Source organism: Lutjanus erythropterus, chromosome 16 (assembly GCF_056507025.1).
Source record: "Lutjanus erythropterus isolate fLutEry1 chromosome 16, fLutEry1.hap2, whole genome shotgun sequence".
Lineage (NCBI taxonomy): Eukaryota > Metazoa > Chordata > Actinopteri > Lutjaniformes > Lutjanidae > Lutjanus > Lutjanus erythropterus.
In genome coordinates, this window is record NC_139332.1 from 17687508 (window position 1) to 17706583 (window position 19076).

The 19076-nt window shown below is 38.7% G+C and overlaps 1 protein-coding gene across 3 annotated transcripts; it reads left to right on the forward strand.

Moving 5' to 3' along the window:
• The first annotated feature begins 727 nt into the window (after positions 1–727).
• LOC146312943 (forkhead box C1-A-like) lies at positions 728–4034 on the forward strand. Of its 3 annotated transcripts, none has more exons than XM_084739869.1 (4): positions 728–980; positions 1993–2251; positions 2341–2436; positions 3097–4034. In XM_084739869.1, the coding sequence occupies exons 2-4, from the start codon at positions 2096–2098 to the stop codon at positions 3694–3696; spliced, it is 852 nt and encodes a 283-aa protein (XP_084595995.1). In that variant the 5' UTR covers positions 728–980; positions 1993–2095; the 3' UTR covers positions 3697–4034. The 3 variants fall into 3 exon arrangements, with proteins under 3 accessions (XP_084595995.1, XP_084595994.1, XP_084595996.1); XM_084739868.1 differs by having other exon boundaries at positions 1997–2251; XM_084739870.1 differs by having other exon boundaries at positions 2088–2251.
• Positions 4035–19076: the final 15042 nt, after the last annotated feature.

The following is a 19076-nucleotide window of genomic DNA, read 5'->3' on the forward strand; positions in this document are numbered from 1 at the left end:
CTTATTAACATTTTGTTGTAGTTGTATGAAGTCTTATTTTGTTAATTTGCATGAATTTTGGACTTTTTATGTCAAAACCAAACATCTAGGCCTAAAGACTAAACTTGCCTTGCATTCACTGCTGTGCTTTAAGACTTACAATTCAACTGTTATGAGTCTTCTTGCAGGTCTTTAAATGTCTTATGTCTTCAATTTTAGAAATACTATGGCTTAAAGGTTGTTAAATAGTCAAGTTTTTTTTTTTGATGGGCTCTTAATCACGACACAGATACTAATTTCATCAATTCATACATGCAGACAATCTATTTCAACACTTTTTCATTGATGGAAGATTCTTGAATCACATATCATTTGGAATCAGATGGATTACAAAACCTTGGAGCTAGACATCTCAAAACTGCTGAGAAGACAGTTTAGAACCTTATAAATCCAAAGGTGACAAACTTTCCTTCCTGTAAAATCTAAACTGATCCTTTGTGAACCTGCAGAACAAACTGCAGAGCAGCTGAGCAGCAGAGCTTCAATCAAACACAAGTGAAATCAGCTGGTAATTGTTTGACTCTCCATCAGAGTCGAGCTCTAAACTGTTTTTTTGCATAAATCATTCAGTGAGGTAATGTGTTGATGCATCTGAATGAGGATCACTGATGTAAATGAAATCTGTCATTAAGTGAGACAAAAGGCTTCAGGTTGATGTGCAAACTACTGGAATGTGATTAGATTGCTCATTGGAATGTGTATTATCAGAGACGCCTTTGAGAGGCTGAAAAACAACATGTTTATTTTGTCTCCTTTAACAGCTTAAGAAATGAGGTTGAACAGAATGTAAGATAGAACCTATAAGGTTCAAGTTTATGTAATAATTACAATCTTTAAAACTTCTGCAGGGTCACAGACTGAAGCAGGAACAACACACACCTGCTGAGAATTCAGAATCAGCTGAAGTTTGTCTGCTGCTCCGACAGGAAAACAACCTCAATGTGAGTACTGCACCGAAAAAAAACAAAAACAATCTCACCTTCAAGATAAGTCAAAAGCTAATTGTAGAAATGATTTCTAAAACTGTTGGTGACCATTTTAAATGTTACATTTGTAGAATTTTGACTTTGTGAGGATGTCATCACCCTGCAATCCTGATGCAAATAATTGCCAGAAAATTCAATAAAAAATATGAAAATTATGAGAATTCTTTGATCACAATAATGTTTAATTTTTAGAAAAACAAATAATCAAATATTGATCACTTTAGGGAAATTTGGCTCATTTTATTTGATTTTTTCCAGAGCTGTATAGCATCAAAAGTTCACAATACTTTATTTTGTTATTTGTATAATAGGTGTTGCTCTGTTGCTTCCATCAGTCATTTGTACTGTGCTTTGAACAAAAGCTTCTCCCAATTTGATAAATGTGTATGTTTGAATGTAGCCTCCAAACCAAACTGAATACCTTCTAACTAATAAATGTTTCCACAAAAGATGTATTCCAGTAGTAATGGAAGTAATGTTTGGGCATTTAAAACAAAAAATAACTTATTTTTTTGTGGAATGTAATGACTTCAAATTACATCCCCTTCCCTTTACTTGCTCTTCTTATTACAGTAAAAGCATGTCAGTCAGGTTTCCCTTAGTAATGTGCCTCTGATGTCATATTTTGTGATCAAACACGTTTTATTTTCCACCTGAATTGGTTGAATTGTGTTTAAGTTTCCATAAAAAAACTAAATCAGCTATCAATAAGTTGTTTTTTTTTAAAGTGTGTCCAACAATTATTTTTTCATTGCAATCCATGTTAGACTTTCATTGTTTTATTAAAAGTTTAGATAGAGTCTAAAAGCATTAAGACCAAAGAGGCAGGTCAGGCTACAGATATGCTGGTGAACTTTTGGAGGTGAACTCTTATTACTGGCTCCACCTCCAGCAATAATGGCTCATCCACTCATCAAAAGGTCCCCATTAACCTGCTGTCCACACCCTCTGGTGTCCTATTGTCCAGACAGGACTTATATCCACTGCTGACCACTTCAGGTCCACATCTGTGATCACTCTTCTCTGTTGTGTGTGTGGGACTGGACTCCTCTGATTCTCCAGTAAACAAGATGCAGGACAGGACGGAGAAGTTTGGAGCTCAGCAGCCTCTCTTTGTTCCAGCCAGCAGCTCTCAGCCACGTCTGTTCAGGAGGAGCACCACCTACCTGGCTAAAATCGCTGTCGTCCTCCAAGACGCTCCAGGCAGGATGCTCACTTTTACTCAGGTGAGAAAGAGACAAGACACTTGAAATTTTTAGAAAAATGTAATATTAAACACAATTTTTATAACCTTTAATTTCAACTTGTTTTCCAGTTGATGGACAAGCTGGTACCACTGATCTGTGAAGACAGAAAATCTGTTGAGAACAACATCAGAGTCTGTTTATCAGCAAACAAATGTTTTGTCAAGGTGAGTTCAACTATGGACGTCCTGAAGTCAAAAAGATGCAGTTCCCCTTATTATCATTATTGTTTTTTTTAATTTTATACAGCACTAATTTGTTGTTAATATTGAAATACATTTCTAGCCAAAAGAAGGATATAATAATGTTACAAAACTTGTTAACACACTATGAATGTAGCCTGTTCATGATGGCCCCACAGAGGAGCTCTGATCTCACCTCCTTTGAGAAGAACTTGATGGCCGAAATATCAGTTTGACTGAAAAAAAGAGGGAACACATCATAAAACTCAATTGGGTTGAGTTTGTCTTCTCGTAACTTGATTATTGTTCTCCAAAAAAGCAGCCATTTTAAAAGTTAAACCTCCTAAAGTGTAAGTTTAAAGTTAATGGGCTACTGGATCACATTTTAAATTAAAACTAAACTGTGGGTTAATTTTAATTTAATCTTTTCTAACTGGTTTGAAAAGTTTCCAACATAATTTTAAAGTTTTAATCTGGTTTAAAAATTAATCCTTGTTGATGCAACTCAGCATAAGGAATTTAGAAAGATTATCCTTGCATAACTTTGTTTGACCTGACAAACACAGAGGAGAGTGAGATAGATTTTATTGTATTAAAGGAACAAGTTAACCTCTGTCTCTAAAAGCCCTGTGTTGTCTGTTTCAGATTCCAGTGGTTCCAGATTCACTGGGCAGTAAGAGAAACTACTGGAAACTGGACCTCAGTCACATCACAGCAAAGATGGTGCGTCGTCACTTCAAAGAAATCCTGCAGCTCTTCCCTGAGTTGGCCTCCAAAGTGGAAACGGAGAACCTGAACACACCGTCAGCTCTCCATCCTCCTGAAGCTGCAGTTCAGATCAGATGCAAGGTGAAGTTCAGCAGTCCTTTCTCCATCGAATCCCTCCTGAAGAGAGACGGACCCTCTGCTCGGGCCTCCAGAGCTTCTCCTCTGTCCACCGTGCCGCTCAGAGCCGAGCAGCAGCCTCACTTCACACACGCACGAGTCGGGACAAAGAGGAGCTTCAGCTGGGACTCTGAGGAACCTCTCCTCCTTCAAGCTTCAACTGGAAGTTCCTCCATCTACTCAACAGGGGGCAGCGCACACCACAGACTCCCTGCTAAGAGGCTGAATGTGAGCACCGAGGCTTCATTCCCTCTCTACACAAGAGCGAGTGCTGCTCCTTATTTCACCAGCCCACACAGCAGTTACATCACTTACTCTGGACCCACATTTACCCATGATGCTCTCCATTTTCGCTTGTAAATATATTTTCTCCTGCTTCCAAATTGCACTTTTATATGTTTTATGTTTTTGAGTGTACACTTAAGAGAGATTTTTTTCTTTAAAATCAGGCACACAGATTCAAATCACACACGGCCCATGGATGGTCATGTGTGTCATTGTGTCTGGAATATTTCTTTTATTTGTGGCTTTATTTTGTTGAAAAGTGCACGTTCATATACCTGCTGTTCTATATGATGTGGACCAGAACACTTTATGCATTTTTAGTTTCTTTTGTGTTTGAGGTCAGAGTCTGACCATAAGAGGGCAGCATAGCGCCTTGTATCAAACCCAAAATGATTAAAGCTATTTCTTCTGCACGGTCCAGCATTTTATGTGATGTTTCTGTTAAGCATTATCATTATTAGATTATTTATAGGCATACTTTTAGCTTCCTAATCTCACCTGTGAATCTAGATCATCTCATGTTTAAGGTCAGGCTTGGGGAGTAATGGATTTCATAATTAGGATACAGAAAGGGTAACCCTATTCCATTACAGAAAAAGACATAATCAGATTAGATACATAAAGTAAAAATGGGGATTATAAACGGGATTCAAAGTCTCACAACACCACTCTGGTCTCAGTGAAACTGATCTAAGTTATCTTGCTAATCTGTCATTACTTGTTCATTCATTCATTCATAATGTCAATACTAGCAGTACTTTAAAATGTTTTGGGGCTGTAGGTGGTGGTGCTGGTGACCAGGGTGGTATGTGGGTAAAAACAGAGCCCCCAGACTGATTTGATGTCAGTTTGCTTGAAATTTGAGTGTCAAGCGTGAATAGTGTAATTCACAAAGTATAGTTAAAAGTTCTGCTATTAATCTAAACGTTCATTCACACATAACAAAGGAAAGAACAGCCAGACAAAGTTAACAAACCTAACATAGAAAATAAACATTAGGCTAAACAATTTAACCATATTTGTTATTTTGAAGATTACAGAAAGTAATCAAGTTACATTACACACTGACTGCATTTTCTTAAGGTAATTTGTAATTGTATGGGAATTAATTTTAAAGTAACCTTCTCAGCCCTGTTTACAATGAACTACAATAAGTAATGGTGCCATGATAGCACATATCAAAAACTGCAAACCATTCCGTTGCATTAACCATGATAATTGGTTGACATTGTGAAATACGAACTTTTAAACCTTGTTCTCTGAAGCTGCAGTCACCCTACTTGGTGTGTGACATAATCCTGAGTTGACTGACCACTGTGGCAAGGTTACGTAGAGCAAATATGTAGTAGATGAAATCTGTTTGTCTTTCTATTTGCAGCACATCTGTGCCACAGTTGTGTTGTCTGGAACATAACCTACTTAGAATGGGAGGCCAAGCAAGATAGTGTCTCACTCTCCATCATCACATGTTGCCGTCAGGTCAGCGGGGAAGTCGTGAACGCAGGCAAGACAGGTGGCAATATACGACCCACTCACTCAACACAAGACATCTGAACTTCACAAACAGGCTTGGTAACAAGTGAAGGGGCACACAGTGAGTAGTGTGCAACAGTGCATGGGTTTATCTGGGATGTTTGAAACCAGAAACATACTAGAAGACTTAAAATCTTGTTAGAGGTCAGAGGTGTGGACTCAGTCTGACTGAAGTCACAAATTTAATTACTTTAGACTTGACAAAATCAAAAAATTCTTGCAGCTCAACTTGAACTTTAACACCAAAACAAGATTATAAAGTATGTTATTTATTAAGTGTTTCTAAAAATAGAACCAATCTGAAGTCTTTATGGTGGTCTTTCACAAGCTGTGAGCCTATTACTAAGGAGAATGGGAGGAGAGCATTGTGTCCAGTAAGCAAATTTTGTTTTCCCAGGATGGCGACATCATGACTCACCCCACTCTGACTGGCTTGTATTTATTAGTCTTGATGGTTTGGGTGGTTTGGGCTGAGTAGGTTATGGGTATGTTTAGGTGTGAGGAGTGTGATTGGGTAGGGTTAGGGTAAGAATATCAGGGCAGTCAGAGGGTGAGTAATGGCATGCCTTGCCATCATAGGAAAAAATATTGCATTTGGTTAAGTGTGTCCTTTCACACTGCTGTGCAATAACCACGTTGACAAGCACCTACCTCAAGAGTATTCTTCCAAAAAACAAAGCGTTTTTGAAAGCAGCTGCGGTCAACGGCTGCGGTGACAGGCAGGTGCTTTGTATTGTTGGTGGAAAAATATGACTCCGTCATGTAAGTAATTTCCCAAGAAAATAGGCTTCAGTCATTGGTTCCACAAGTAGAATGCATTGTTTTTCCTTGTTAGTGGGTAGCACCGTGTTGTTGTTAGGGGCCATCCATAAACATGATTGGTAGGTGAAGAGATCTCTGATTGTTTGGTCGCATGACTTGAATTGACTTAAGTTTGGACTTAACTTGGGACTCGAGTCTAAAAACTTTACTTGCGACTTGCAAAAAAGGATTGGTCTCACCTCTGCCAGATGAAGACATGGAAAATTTCAGTTTGAATGGTTTGAGTCTCCACCTGGAGGCAGTAGATTTAAATCATAAGCCTCCACATACCATAACATAATGTTTACAAGAAGATACAGTGCAAATTCTCCTCCATGTCGGGCGCCATAGCTAAGTGGTGATTAATAGGTTTTAAATAATGTGGTGCACCTCAGTTCTGAGGCAATTGCGTTTTTATTTCGATCATTATGCAGCATTATAACTTAATGAGTTATGAGGCAAAATAACTCAATAGATTGAGTGGTCTGAGGTCAAGTTTAGATCTTACTTACTATTCATTTTACCCCCTTTACTTGACATCTCATTGCAAGGTCAGGAATTTCTTGCAGATAACATCAAAGATCATGTGAGCCTCGTAGTCGAAGGCACACTGGAGGAGGTCAGTCATGAGACAAGAACTTGGCCGGACAGAGGTCAAAGGAGAGGAGTTGGGTGAGCTCAGCATTTGGCATCATATGCCCACGACATACTTCCACCCTGTGGGATTACTGGTGCACGACCTAGATTGCGATGCAGCCCTCCTGCCCTCCATCTTTTTTCTCTCCCTCCCTCCATCCCTCCCTCCCTGCACTGACTGGTCAACAGAGATTACACTCAGAGAGCAGAGCCTGGCAGTCAGACAGAACGGCTGAGCATGTGACTGACTGAGTGACACACTGAGGAGACGGGAGACAAAAAAAAAAACACTACTCTGTCCTCTTCTTCACTGCTTCTCATTCTCCTCTCCTTATGCTTTTGTGTAATATACACAGAGCCTTTTATCCTCCGGAGCAGCTTCTTCAGAGATATTATATTAAGTCCTCTCCCGGGATGAAAAAGACCTCAGTCAGGCACAGAAACCGCTTTGTGTTGATTGTTTACGAGTCCCAGATTTTACTGTGACATGCAGAATTTAATAGAAGTGTTCAGAACATGATAGCAGGAGATTGAACTGACGAGATTTCCTTTAATTGCATGATCAGAGAAAACTGGAGCTCCTCTGTCTCTCTGTCCATCTACTGTTGAGGATTAACTGCAGTTGCTGGTTTACTGATTGAATAAACTGGTTCACGCATTAATCCTCTGAATGGTGCATTGTGCAGAACATACTTACTATATTTGCTGTACAGACCAGTGTTGCTCTGTATGTCAGAGTTTTCCTGACCTTACCCTGTGTGCGAGTGTCTCTTTATGTATGTGTGTTTTTATGTTACTCTATTTGTTAATAGGTCTTCTTTTTCCAAAACTGCACCTCTGATGTTAGTCCTCCTCCCGCCGAACCAAAACATGCCTCTTCTCTCCTTTCAGATAAGGAAGAAAGACAAGAATTATTTTCTGGGTCAAAAACACAAGTGCATGCACAGTGATGTCTAAAGGGATAGTTCGGATTATTTGATATAGGATTGCATGAGACACTTGTCGATAGTTAGTGTATTACCTACAGTAGATGCCAGTTGTTTATGCAATGCAATGCAATGAACTAGCAACAGAATATATAAAAGGTCTATATATATAAAAAAAAATCTACATCAATTTATGCATACTCTATGTTTAGAATATTTTCACTGCTTTACCTTGCTGTCAGACAGACTTTTCTGACAGGAAACCGCTGTTCTATAAGCCAAATGTTGCACTCCCCAAACCAACCAAACTCTGTAGGCTAACTCTGGTGAATCCATACCATCCTTTTAAAACACTGAAGTCACACAATAACACAAACAACTGATTGAGATCAAGCTGTAGACCACCAACCCCTGTGTTCTGTGAAGTAAAATTACTGATTTAACTATGGAGTTTGGTTGATTTGGCTTAGATAACAGCGATTTCCCATCAGAAAAGGCTGATGGCAAAGTAAAGCAGTGAAAATATTCTAAATACAGCATTCACTTAAATTGATTACTTTGATGATTTACTATGAGTAAATAAGTTTCTGTTTCACTATAATTTGCCTGACTGCTTTTGACTCTGGCCTCTCAGCATGACCTATTGTATTAACGTGTGTGTGTGTGTGTGTGTGTGTGTGTGTGTGTGTGTGTGTGCACATGTTTCAGGCTAATCCTAGACAGTTGCTCTGCAGCTTGTTTACATGTAGGCCAGAAGACACCATGGGAGGCTGCTGCACTGAGAACAAATGTACTAATATTAGCCCTCAGACCTATTTCCTCCCATTTCACAGTGGAGTCAAGACAAAAATATCTTACTGTCATTATTACCTAACATCTCATGTTTTGTACTATTATACCAAATACTTAAAAAAAACAACCTACATTTTAAACACAATATTTGTAAACTACAATGTAACATTTTGTCTTATTGTAAAATAAAAGTAAGTTCATACACAGACAGAATACAGTAGGAATGTTACAATAACACCCAGCGGTGGCCAAAGAGTTAAGATCCCTACTCAGAAGTAAAAGTCACAATACCAAAACATAAAGATGATCGATTAGAATTAAGCTTAAAGTTCAGTTAATAACAATTTAATCAGTCGAATGTGCGTAAAGTATCAAAAATAAAGATATGATTATGTAACACCCCTGTCAGTGTTATTTTATTCTAATGTTAATCAAATGTTTCAGATGCATTATCATAACTACACAGCACTTTTATGGTAAGACTGATTTAACTTGATATGCTGTTGAGTAGTTGATATTGCATCATATTTAAGTTCATCATGTGTTTTGTGTTTAATATTTAAATGTAGTCTATAGCTGTCTGATAAATGTACCAGAGTAAAAAGTAGAATATTTCCCTCTAAAATGTGGAGAAGAGGTATAAAGTAACATAAAATAAACTACTTAAACTTTCTTTATGGCTAATGTGTTTATGTTTATGTTTTAATTTTTACTCCTCGTAGTTTCCTCTTTGTATATATTTAATGTTGTATAAAGCACTTTGTGACTTATGTCTGTGAAAAGTGGTGGGCCTGACCCTGAGTAAACTACTGCTGGCATGTTGTGTGTATTTTTCTTAAAGGGACAGCAGAATATAAAGTCAGCCTGAAGCACTTCACCTCCCTGAACTCCCTGTCCTCCTGCTGTAAAGTCCTTAGCAGGAGGACCGGAGGTGTCCCGAGGGCGTGGCACCGATCGGACGGACGTCAGAGGATAAACGAGCACCACGTCGATATCCGTACACAACAACACAACCATCGAGGCAGTCACGTCGCGCTCGTCTTCCTCGTCCCCGGTCCCGCCCTTCACCGCCCACGGTTTCTGCTGTCTTCCTCAAACTTAACCACTGTCTCATCATTTTTGCAGCCTGCCGGTTTACTCAGCCTGCTGCCGGGCTGTGCTGCGTTCAGGGCTGCACATAAGAGCCACGTATCACATAACGGGGCGTGTTTTTGTTGTGGCGGACCGGCGGTGTTTTTATTTTCAAAGCTACATGACGCTACTTTGTAACTATAATAATAATAATTTTACACTTTTTTATACTTTTAGAGGTATATAATGTACTTTTTGCCCATTTACATTTTCCTGATAGCTATTACTACTTAGGCCTGTTTTACAAATTAAGATTTTACACATAAAACATATGACGCATTGTCATAAATCAAAATATGCTAAAGTATATAAATTCTTAAATAAATTAAGGTTAGCTTCACAGCAACAAAGTGGATGAAAGTGCTGTCATTTACTTTTTCAGACACCAAGATCCTTTAAATTGGCCTAATAAATTACATTACATTAATTATGTGTTCAATAAATAAAGACTTTATTAGCTTCATTTTATTCTCATGCTCAATGTTTAACTTTAGCAATTAATTTAAAAGTTCCAAGTTCAAGGAATTGTCTGTCACAAGTGGAGCCATGTTTTCATTTTTATTTTTTCTTAATATTTATTAAATCTCATTCACATTAAATAGAACATTGGAAGGGCAAAATCGTAATTATTATTAATAAAATAAAATAAATATCAGTAATCCAAAATTATGTCATTGGTTTTACTGTAGATAAAACTTTTATTCTGAAATAATGCACTGACCTTTTGAAGTTCTTCATGGACCAAGAAGTCAATGGAGGAAGTGCAGTGGATGAAGACATGTAACATTCCCATGAGCCACCACTACTTAATTATGTACAAGTAACATTTTGAATGTACTTTTACTTACAATGGCATATTTTAACAGTTTAGTATTGTTACTTTTCCTTAAATATTGGAAATAATAATATCTGACTAATTCATCTGCCACTGTTATTTTCCTGCTTCATTAAATTTTATCCCTAGTTACAGAGGCAACATTTACAACACCTCCCAAGGGCAGCATTACACACAATGTCCTTGTTGTGATAACTTTGAAAGTGCTTTGAAAAGTGCTACTGAGTTGACCTGAGACTGTCGAAAGTTTACCTATTTTTATATACACACGGTGACTGTGCGATCAAGGAAATAATTTTTTAAATACCTAATTATATTATGGATATTAGTCTTTTATCTGTGTCTTTATGTAACACACATGGCATTTACTTTGACCAATCACAGGGGATATCTGTATTCTAATCATAATCAGTATTTTTCCACTTTATAGCACTTTTTATATTTTTATTAACAGCATTTGTTTTGCCCTCAGGTTTTGTAGAAGTGACCTTTGATTTACAACAGTGATATCATGTAATTATATTACCTGCCTTAGAAGAGAGTGCTGTTTGTTTATCTTCACTATTAGGTTAATAAGGAATAATTAACATCTGGCCTATCTGGGTCACCTACTAATTCTTCACTAACTATAAACAACAACTCAGGCAGCGAAGTAAGGAACACAGTATCTCAGTGCTCCAATTTTGTGTCCAACTTTTCCCAAAACAAACTGTCAATCATTGAAAATATGGTACAGTGCTCACTCCTTCCTGCAGTGCCGTGTGGTTTAGCCTGCGGTGAGTTAATCAACTGTAAGTTTTCCTTAGCCATGAATGAATCTGTAACTTTGAGGACACGCGGTCACTCAGAACATCATTCACACGCACAGAACCATGCAAGAGTCGCCTTCCAAATCCAAATCTGCACCGCAGACGCCTTAATCAATAGTCCGGCATTTTGGGGAATAATCTGTAATATGTAACATTTATGCACTAAAATGGCTAAAACACTAATATGTTATATATTGTGTTGACTTGTGGACTTGCATTACAGTTTTTTTCATCATTTACTTAAAGTAACAGAGTGTTTCCTGCTAGCCATTGCTAGCTAGTTATTGTAACAACGGGCAGGACAGGGGATACATTGGATATGTCAGTGTGCGAAGAAGGAAGTCGCCAAACACGCCAAAACATAACATGAATAAAACTTTAACATTGCCTTGTATGTGAACATGATTTCCACCTGAGTAAAGTCAGATAGATTTTCATCAGATATGGTTGCTGTTTAAAAATGAAAATAACAGCTCCCATGAGCCCACGCCACTTCACAACATGTTTTAATGTGAGAGAGACCCCTAGTGGCAGAATTTAAAGATAGAGTTAGATAACAAACTACTCACATATCTGTATGTTAAATATATGGACACAGATAGCAGCTGCTTAGCTTAGTATAAAGCGTAAAGACTTGAAACAGGGAAAAAAAGCTACCTCTCTCCCTGGGTCTTTTGGTATGTGAAGAGTTGGTATGAGAACAGGCTGTATCCTCAGACAGAGCCAAGCTAGCTGTTATCCCATATCCCATTTCTAGTCTTTGTGCTAAGCTAAGCTAACCAGCTGCTGGCTGCAATCAAATCAAGACAATTTTATTTACATAGCGTGAAATTATAACAGAAGTTATCCCAGGGTAGTTTTTCATACTGAGCGGGTCTCCATACCCCGAATGACATTATTTACAAAGATCCAACAGTTTCAGCCATGAGCAAGCATTTGGCAACAGTGGCAAAGGAAAACTAACTAACTAACTTTAACAGAGAGAAATCTGGAGAGGGGAGCTTCTTATTTTAGCATACAGACGTGTGTGATATCAATCTTCTCATCCAACTCTTGGCAAGAAAGTGATAATGCATATTTCCCATAATTTCAAACAATTTCTTTAAATGATTATGGCAGTCTTCTGTTGAGATTTCCTGTGTTTATCTTTCCCTGTGTTTTTCAGAGGCAATGCATAACCCCGCTTATTTGATGTGAGTCCTTGCCAACTCCCTCCTTCCTATTCTTCTTTCTACTGTTACCCGCTCTCCCCTTATCCTCAACATACTACCAACCCTTATTTCTATTTCATCTGACAACCTCTCACCTTCACCCCAACAATAAAGACAGCTGTGGTGCTGTTTGCATACATACCCTGTTGTCCGCAGTACATCAACTAATTTTCCACCTGTGACACAGCAGGGGCTGTTATCACAGTTTTCCCTCTGCATGCCACACAGACCCCCACCTTTAATGCATCCAGGAAGAGGCCCCTGACCAAGATTAGGCTTTTTATTTCACTATTTGGCTTCCAATCAGCTTGATAAGAACTGAACCGAGGTGTGGATTGAATTTCCTCTCAATATTCCACTGACTTCATATCTCTGTGGTTGGAGTTGAATCTAACACGCTGCAGTCTCACCCAGCAGCTGACGTCCTGCCATCCTGACCTCACATACTTTCCTCAGGAACCAAAACATAGGCTGGTTAGGTGCAGTTTCCACTTTAGCAACCGGTCCAACTTTATCTGCGCAGGCTGACCCACTGCTGCTGGCATGTGTCGCTCCTGCCAGGTCTAAATGCAGACAAATAACTTTGTAATTAGGTAAAATTTCCACACACGAAAAGTGACATGTATGGAGGCGAACACTGTAAAAATAAACTATTTGTTTTAACTCAAAGCTACTACAAGGAACTTTCATATATTATTGATTTTAGACGTCCCTTTGGACAAATGTGGTAGTGTTTCCATTGTAATAACCACAAAATATAACACTGAAATAAAATTATCTGAATTAAAATATCTTACTGCTCGTTTTTAACTGGCTAACATACTACAATGTGTACTTTGGCTGGGAAATTGTGACATTGGTTTGTTTCATCTGATTTCAAGGAGAATCCTGGCAGAAAAATTGCCAATCTTCTTGCAGATGGTCTCATTTGCTTTTGTAGGTCATATAAAGGGCATCTTATTCATTTACGACAGTTTGATAACCAGTTAGAAACTCCTCGCTTTAGCTTTAGAGAAAAAGCATCCGGACTGCTTTAAAATTTTAAGTTGTGTGAATTTGAAAAAGAGAAATTTTGCAATAATTCAAAACAAATGAAGTTGTCTAGTCAAACTTTTATTTCATTGTTGGGCCAGATGAGGGTGCATAGGTGATGCACTATATTGTGCAAGATGTGATAAAAACTGTGTTTAATATCACAGTCACAGTGACACAACAGCATCAATATTCTGCCAATATAACTAAATTAAATTTTCATCTCATTAAGGTGATTCCTGGGTAGCACCGATGCCAGGCCTGTACACAGCTACAGTAGAGCAGTACAGACTTACAGACTGACACAAAGATAGACAGAGAGTACTACCCCAGCTTTACTCTAATGTGTCATCAGTACCCAGTGTGCTGTGACATGTTTACCGTATCTAAAATTGGTGCTGGTGATAAACACATTAGCGCTGCGATGGGGAATTTGACGAACAGTGACTGTGGCTCTGCAAGGATTAGTTTAGTCCACTCACTGTTTGTTTATCTCCTTTTCTTATGCAACACGGACTGCACTCGCTCAGATGCACGCTGTTCATTCATACAACCATCACCATCCTTGGCGCATAGCTTGATGGCGACTATTCCTTTTTAAACTAATGATTTATAAAGACTGGTTTGGCATGAAAGGACAAGCATGCATATCAGATTGTCAGCTGACTGCACTGTAGAGTTCAGTTCAACAGTGTGAATACGTGAATTAATTTGTTACTAGTCTTGTGCCTTTGCTTTTCTTAGGAAAGACAGAAGGTTGTTCATGCCTTTTTAAAGATACAGTCCTTTAATAATTACACAGACGTATTTGTCTCACTGCATAGAGAATGTGTCAGCTGACTGTCTGTGTGATTATGTGACTCCAAACTGCCCTCATTATAACAAGCCTGATAAAAAGTGTTGGTATCAATATCAATTAATAAGACAGATTTCTTGTCTTAATCATGTTTGACAGATATTTTCCAACATTACATGCATTTAGACAGGAATAGAAATTCAGTCAACTGTAAAGGAGTTTTGCAAGTGTCCAGTTAGTTTAACCCTTGTCCCCAAGAGTGCACAGACCAAACAAACAATGTTATTAAGGCTTTACTGTTTAATGATGACTGTTACACATCCGTAACATTTACTCAGCCTGGCTAGTCACTCAGTAACAACCTTATCAACATCAAGAGAAAAGAGGACAGTCTTATCATAACAGATACTGCACCTTATTGAGATAACCAGTATTGAATATAGGTCGCACTCAGGAAAACTTCATATCAGATCACTGCTGGGAGATTTACTCTATAGCCAAAAAAAAAAAAAAAAAAAAAACTACAATGTTTGTTTTTCTCTTGACCTGTAATAAGGTTATTACATGTTGCATAAATCCATAAAACACCTGGGACAGGTAACAACAACATGTTGAAGTAGTATACAATAATCATTATCAGTGTGTCTGTTGAGTTATGCATGAATAAATTAGATGTCATAGAAAACATGTAATGTAGGGCGCCCCTATAGCTTAGTCGGTAGGGCGTGCGTACCATATATTGAGGCTGTTAGTCCTCTGCAGCGGCCGCTGGTTCGAATCCCGCCTGCGGCTCATTTGCTGCATGTCATCCCCTGTCTCTTCACCCCCCTTTCCTGTCATACCTTCAGCTGTCACTGTCAATAAAGCCAAAATGCCCCCAAAAAAAAAAAAAAAAAAAAAAACATGTAATGTACAATGCGTTTGACACAGTTACTTGAATTTTTAAAGGAATAATTTGACATTTTTGGGACACAGACTTGGTTCTTTTTTTCTTTCTTGCTGAAAGTTAGATGACAGAGATTGTTAGATAACTTAGCTAGCTAGAAAAAGGGGTAACAGCCAGCCCAGAGTTCAGCAAGAGGGATTGCCTGATTTCCCAGGGCAACTAAAATGGATGGCTGTAGGAAGAACTGAATATAGTGTTGGAGGTTGCAGGGACATTTCCAAACTTTTTGACAGGGGTGGAGTATGTGTGGGCATGCATGTACGCACATGAGCACATTATGTTTCATAATTTTTTTGAGAGATAAATAGCCCTATAGAACAACAGATCAGAACAATAAAAAATACAATATAAACCTCCCATACCTTATTATTTAAAACCCCAAAAGAAGCTGTGAGACTGCCTATAGGGACTCAGAGTGACTGGATCAAATCCTTACAGTGAGACAAATCATTTTATGGGGGTTGTGAGGCTCAAGAAAATTTTGTTCACAATGTGAAGAATGGAATGGCAAAAAAAAATGTTTCTTTGGACTGTGGTGCATCTCATGATGTTTACAAGCTTTGGCCACTATGTAACTTCCTGTGGGCTTAAGATACCATTCCAGGCTAGTAATTCTAAAAACTCACTTGCCCAGTCAGACAAGTGGTAAAAGAAAAAAAGAACTGAAGACAGTATTTTCCAGACCTGATGATGCATAAGACTCACTCACTCACTCACTCACTCACTCACTCACTCACTCACTCACTCACTCACCACGCCCTTGTTCTGATTCATTTAGTTCAGTAAAGATTACACAAGGCAACCGACTTCAGTCTTTGTTACTATCTGATGACCATTATAATTAACAGTCAGACGGACATGACAGTGGTATTTAACAAGAAACAAAAGAATGAAATCCGGGCCACGCACTGTTTGTAGTGATTCACGTGGACACTTGGAAACTTGGACAGTAAATGTTCAACTTCTTTGTTAATTTTACAAAACATTTGTTAAAATTTACCACTGAGGTCATCAGACGCTGTCAGCGCCACAACATTAATGTTGTCTTGCTTTTCACTGAAAACACAATGGAGGAATACCTCTCTGTGTTTGTCACAAGTTTACATCACCTTACAGACCTTTTACTACGTGACCCCACACACATGCCTTGTCATGTGTGTCTGAATCACCAATTCCTGTTACGAGCACGTTGCATCACTGTGATTTTAATGTCTGGTTTAATCCACCCATGAAGAGGCCCACACACAGACTCCGGGATGAGTGTGTGTAGTAAGTACACTAAGTACAGCGTGTAGTTAATACATTTGCTGTACAGGATTCAGTAATTATATGTGGAGGGTATGTAGCTCTGACCTTCCGAGTTACATGCTCTGTCTTTTATTATCTGCTCTGTTTGCAGTGGACAGCAGTGCATCGTGGTCATGAACTCACAAATCAAACACACTTCAACTAGGTGACCCCTGACTGGCACACAGAGGGCAAGAGACATCTTCAGCTTCAGTGCTGTACTGTGTGTAGTATGGGCCGACTGTAATTATGGAAGAGGCGGGAGGAGAAAAAGAAAAGAGGAACAAATGAACAGCACAAAAATGAGGATCTCTCAGATTTCAGTATTCAAAAGTTGTACAGTATATTCCTGTTCTAGTCTTTCTGTTTCCATGCCGTGTCCTTACATCACCACATCTAATGATTTATTTATCTTTACTTAACACTGCGCTGCCTGAAATCACTGTTACTAAAAATAACTATGGCTTTATTTGTCTAGCACTTTTAAAAATTAAGTCAACAAAGTGCTTCACGGGATGGAAATATGAGAACAGAATAACTTAATAAAGAGAAAGTTCCAATGTACAGAAGGGGCCCATACCTCAAGCTAATACAGTACAGATACTTAAGTCGAACTCTCAGGTATTTACTTAAGTACTTATTTTTCAGACAAATTTTATTTTTACTCCTTATATGTTAACACAAATATTTGTGCTTTCTAATCCTTACCTTTTCTGGACAAGTGCATTACTTTGGTTTTGATGCATTTGAGGGGAATAATTGAAGAAAATAACATGCAGAAAAGACATTTCCTTGCTTTATCCATCAGTACATATCACATATGTCAGATGAAACAAGAAGAAATCAATATAAAAGACATAAGATGAAACAGACAAGAGAGGGAGACTCGAGGATGAAGAAAAGTTGACTTTGCACAGAAACAGCTGACAGAAATGTCCTTCAGCTAATTTTTACTTTTATACTTTGAGTACATTTCAAAGCCTGTACTTTTTCACTTTTACTTGCATCTCTTTCACACATATATCTGTACTTCTACTTAAGTCAGATGTGTATTTTTTGCCACCTCTGCCCATACTTGAGCACCTGTTTTGCCTTGTAAAGTCTGCCAGCTGCTCCCACAAACACTGCAATCAGTCAGGTGAAAGTCCACTAGTTTTATCAAGCATTGAGACACACTGCGTCCCACATATGCTGCACTAAATCACTCAGTCTTTGTTTCACAATCATAACCGGACAGGAACTGTAGACGCATAAACTCATTCACTCATACGGATGCTCATTATGCAGCCTTTTTTTTAATGATCAGAAATGTATGTATTTATTTATGTGACTTCTGTCAATCGATATTGCTCCTCATGCTTTGCAATGCTACTAAGTGACTGACCTGAAATTAGCATACTGGTTATATTTTTCCCTTCCAATGCGCCTATTGTCCGATGTGTTCCTATTGAGGGCCTCACATTACAAGCTCACAGTGCAGCTATTGTATCTTGACAAGGACCTTTCACACACTCATTGCCAATACTAGCACTTATTGGCAGATTCACAGTGTAACAGTCAGACCCTTGCAGGTGCGGAAATTTCCATGGAGAGCCCTGCGCTGTAGTACACGCTCAGTAAGTGAAACAAATGGATCTGGAATCACAAACAACATGCTTAGGAGATGCTAAGGGATGCATTTTTACACCCGAACCTCAACACTCAGATTACATGTGTTCTGTGCAGAGACAGAATCAGACTGTTTGTGGGACAGGGGCAGAAAAATACAAAGGGCACCAGCTGTATGCAGTTTGGTAAATGGCACTGTGTTTCATTTTATCCACTGAAATGGATCCTGTTTTATCCACTGGAAGGGCAGCCTACAAGGCGTTTTATAACGTTTTATCCACAAAATGACATCCCAGAGGACACTTTATCATGTTTTGTTTACCATATGGGCATCCAAGAAGGCACTTTATTATCTTTTATCCACCGGAAGCACACCTAGAGGGCACTTTAACACATTTTGGTGACTAGAAGTGCACCCTAAAGAGTGGAATCACACCCTAGAAGGCACTTAATCATGTAATGTCTACTAAAAGCTCACCCTAGATGGCACTTTATTGCATTTTATCTACCATAGGGGCACCCTAGAGGGCACTTCATCACAATTTGTCAGCTTGAAAGGCACCCTAGAGGGCACTTAATCATGTTTCATTTATAGAGTCATCCAAGAGTCCACCAGTGGCTATGTGCATGTTAAAAAGTGTCAAACCACAAAGAGGCCTTTCAACATAGGCATTCTTTCAGATTAGATATCTACTTGAAGTCACTTATAGAGGGGCTTTCCCTCAAAGTAACATCTGTGCAGCAGCTCACACTGGAGCAAACTGTCTCTTTTGTGGTACTGATCACTGCATCTGGGGGACAAGCTAATTTTGATTAGACAATAGCAGTGTGCTATCAAGGAAAAGCGGTAGGATCCAAGGAGAGGGAAGGGCTTCCCTTTGTACAGACTTATCTCCTCTTGGCCTCAAATCAAGGTTGCAGGCCTGGCTGCATTCCTAGCACCTCTGCCTCACACAACCACAGCCGACAATGCCTCAAATACGCCTTAAAAAATCTCAGCTGCAGGGATTGACTTTGACTTCTCAGTTAGAGTGAGATGAATTATAGTTTGCAGTGGACAGTTTGAAAGAGATTCCTGCCCACACCCTGTCAGTTCATACTGGAGAGACAGA

Coding starts and splice junctions, on each gene's coding strand:
- LOC146312943 (XM_084739869.1), top strand. CDS start 2,096: ATGCAGGACAGGACGGAGAAGTTTGGAGCTCAGCAGCCTCTCTTTGTT. Junction 2,252..2,340: donor GGATGCTCACTTTTACTCAG/GTGAGAAAGAGA, acceptor CTTGTTTTCCAG/TTGATGGACAAGCTGGTACC. Junction 2,437..3,096: donor CAAACAAATGTTTTGTCAAG/GTGAGTTCAACT, acceptor TGTCTGTTTCAG/ATTCCAGTGGTTCCAGATTC.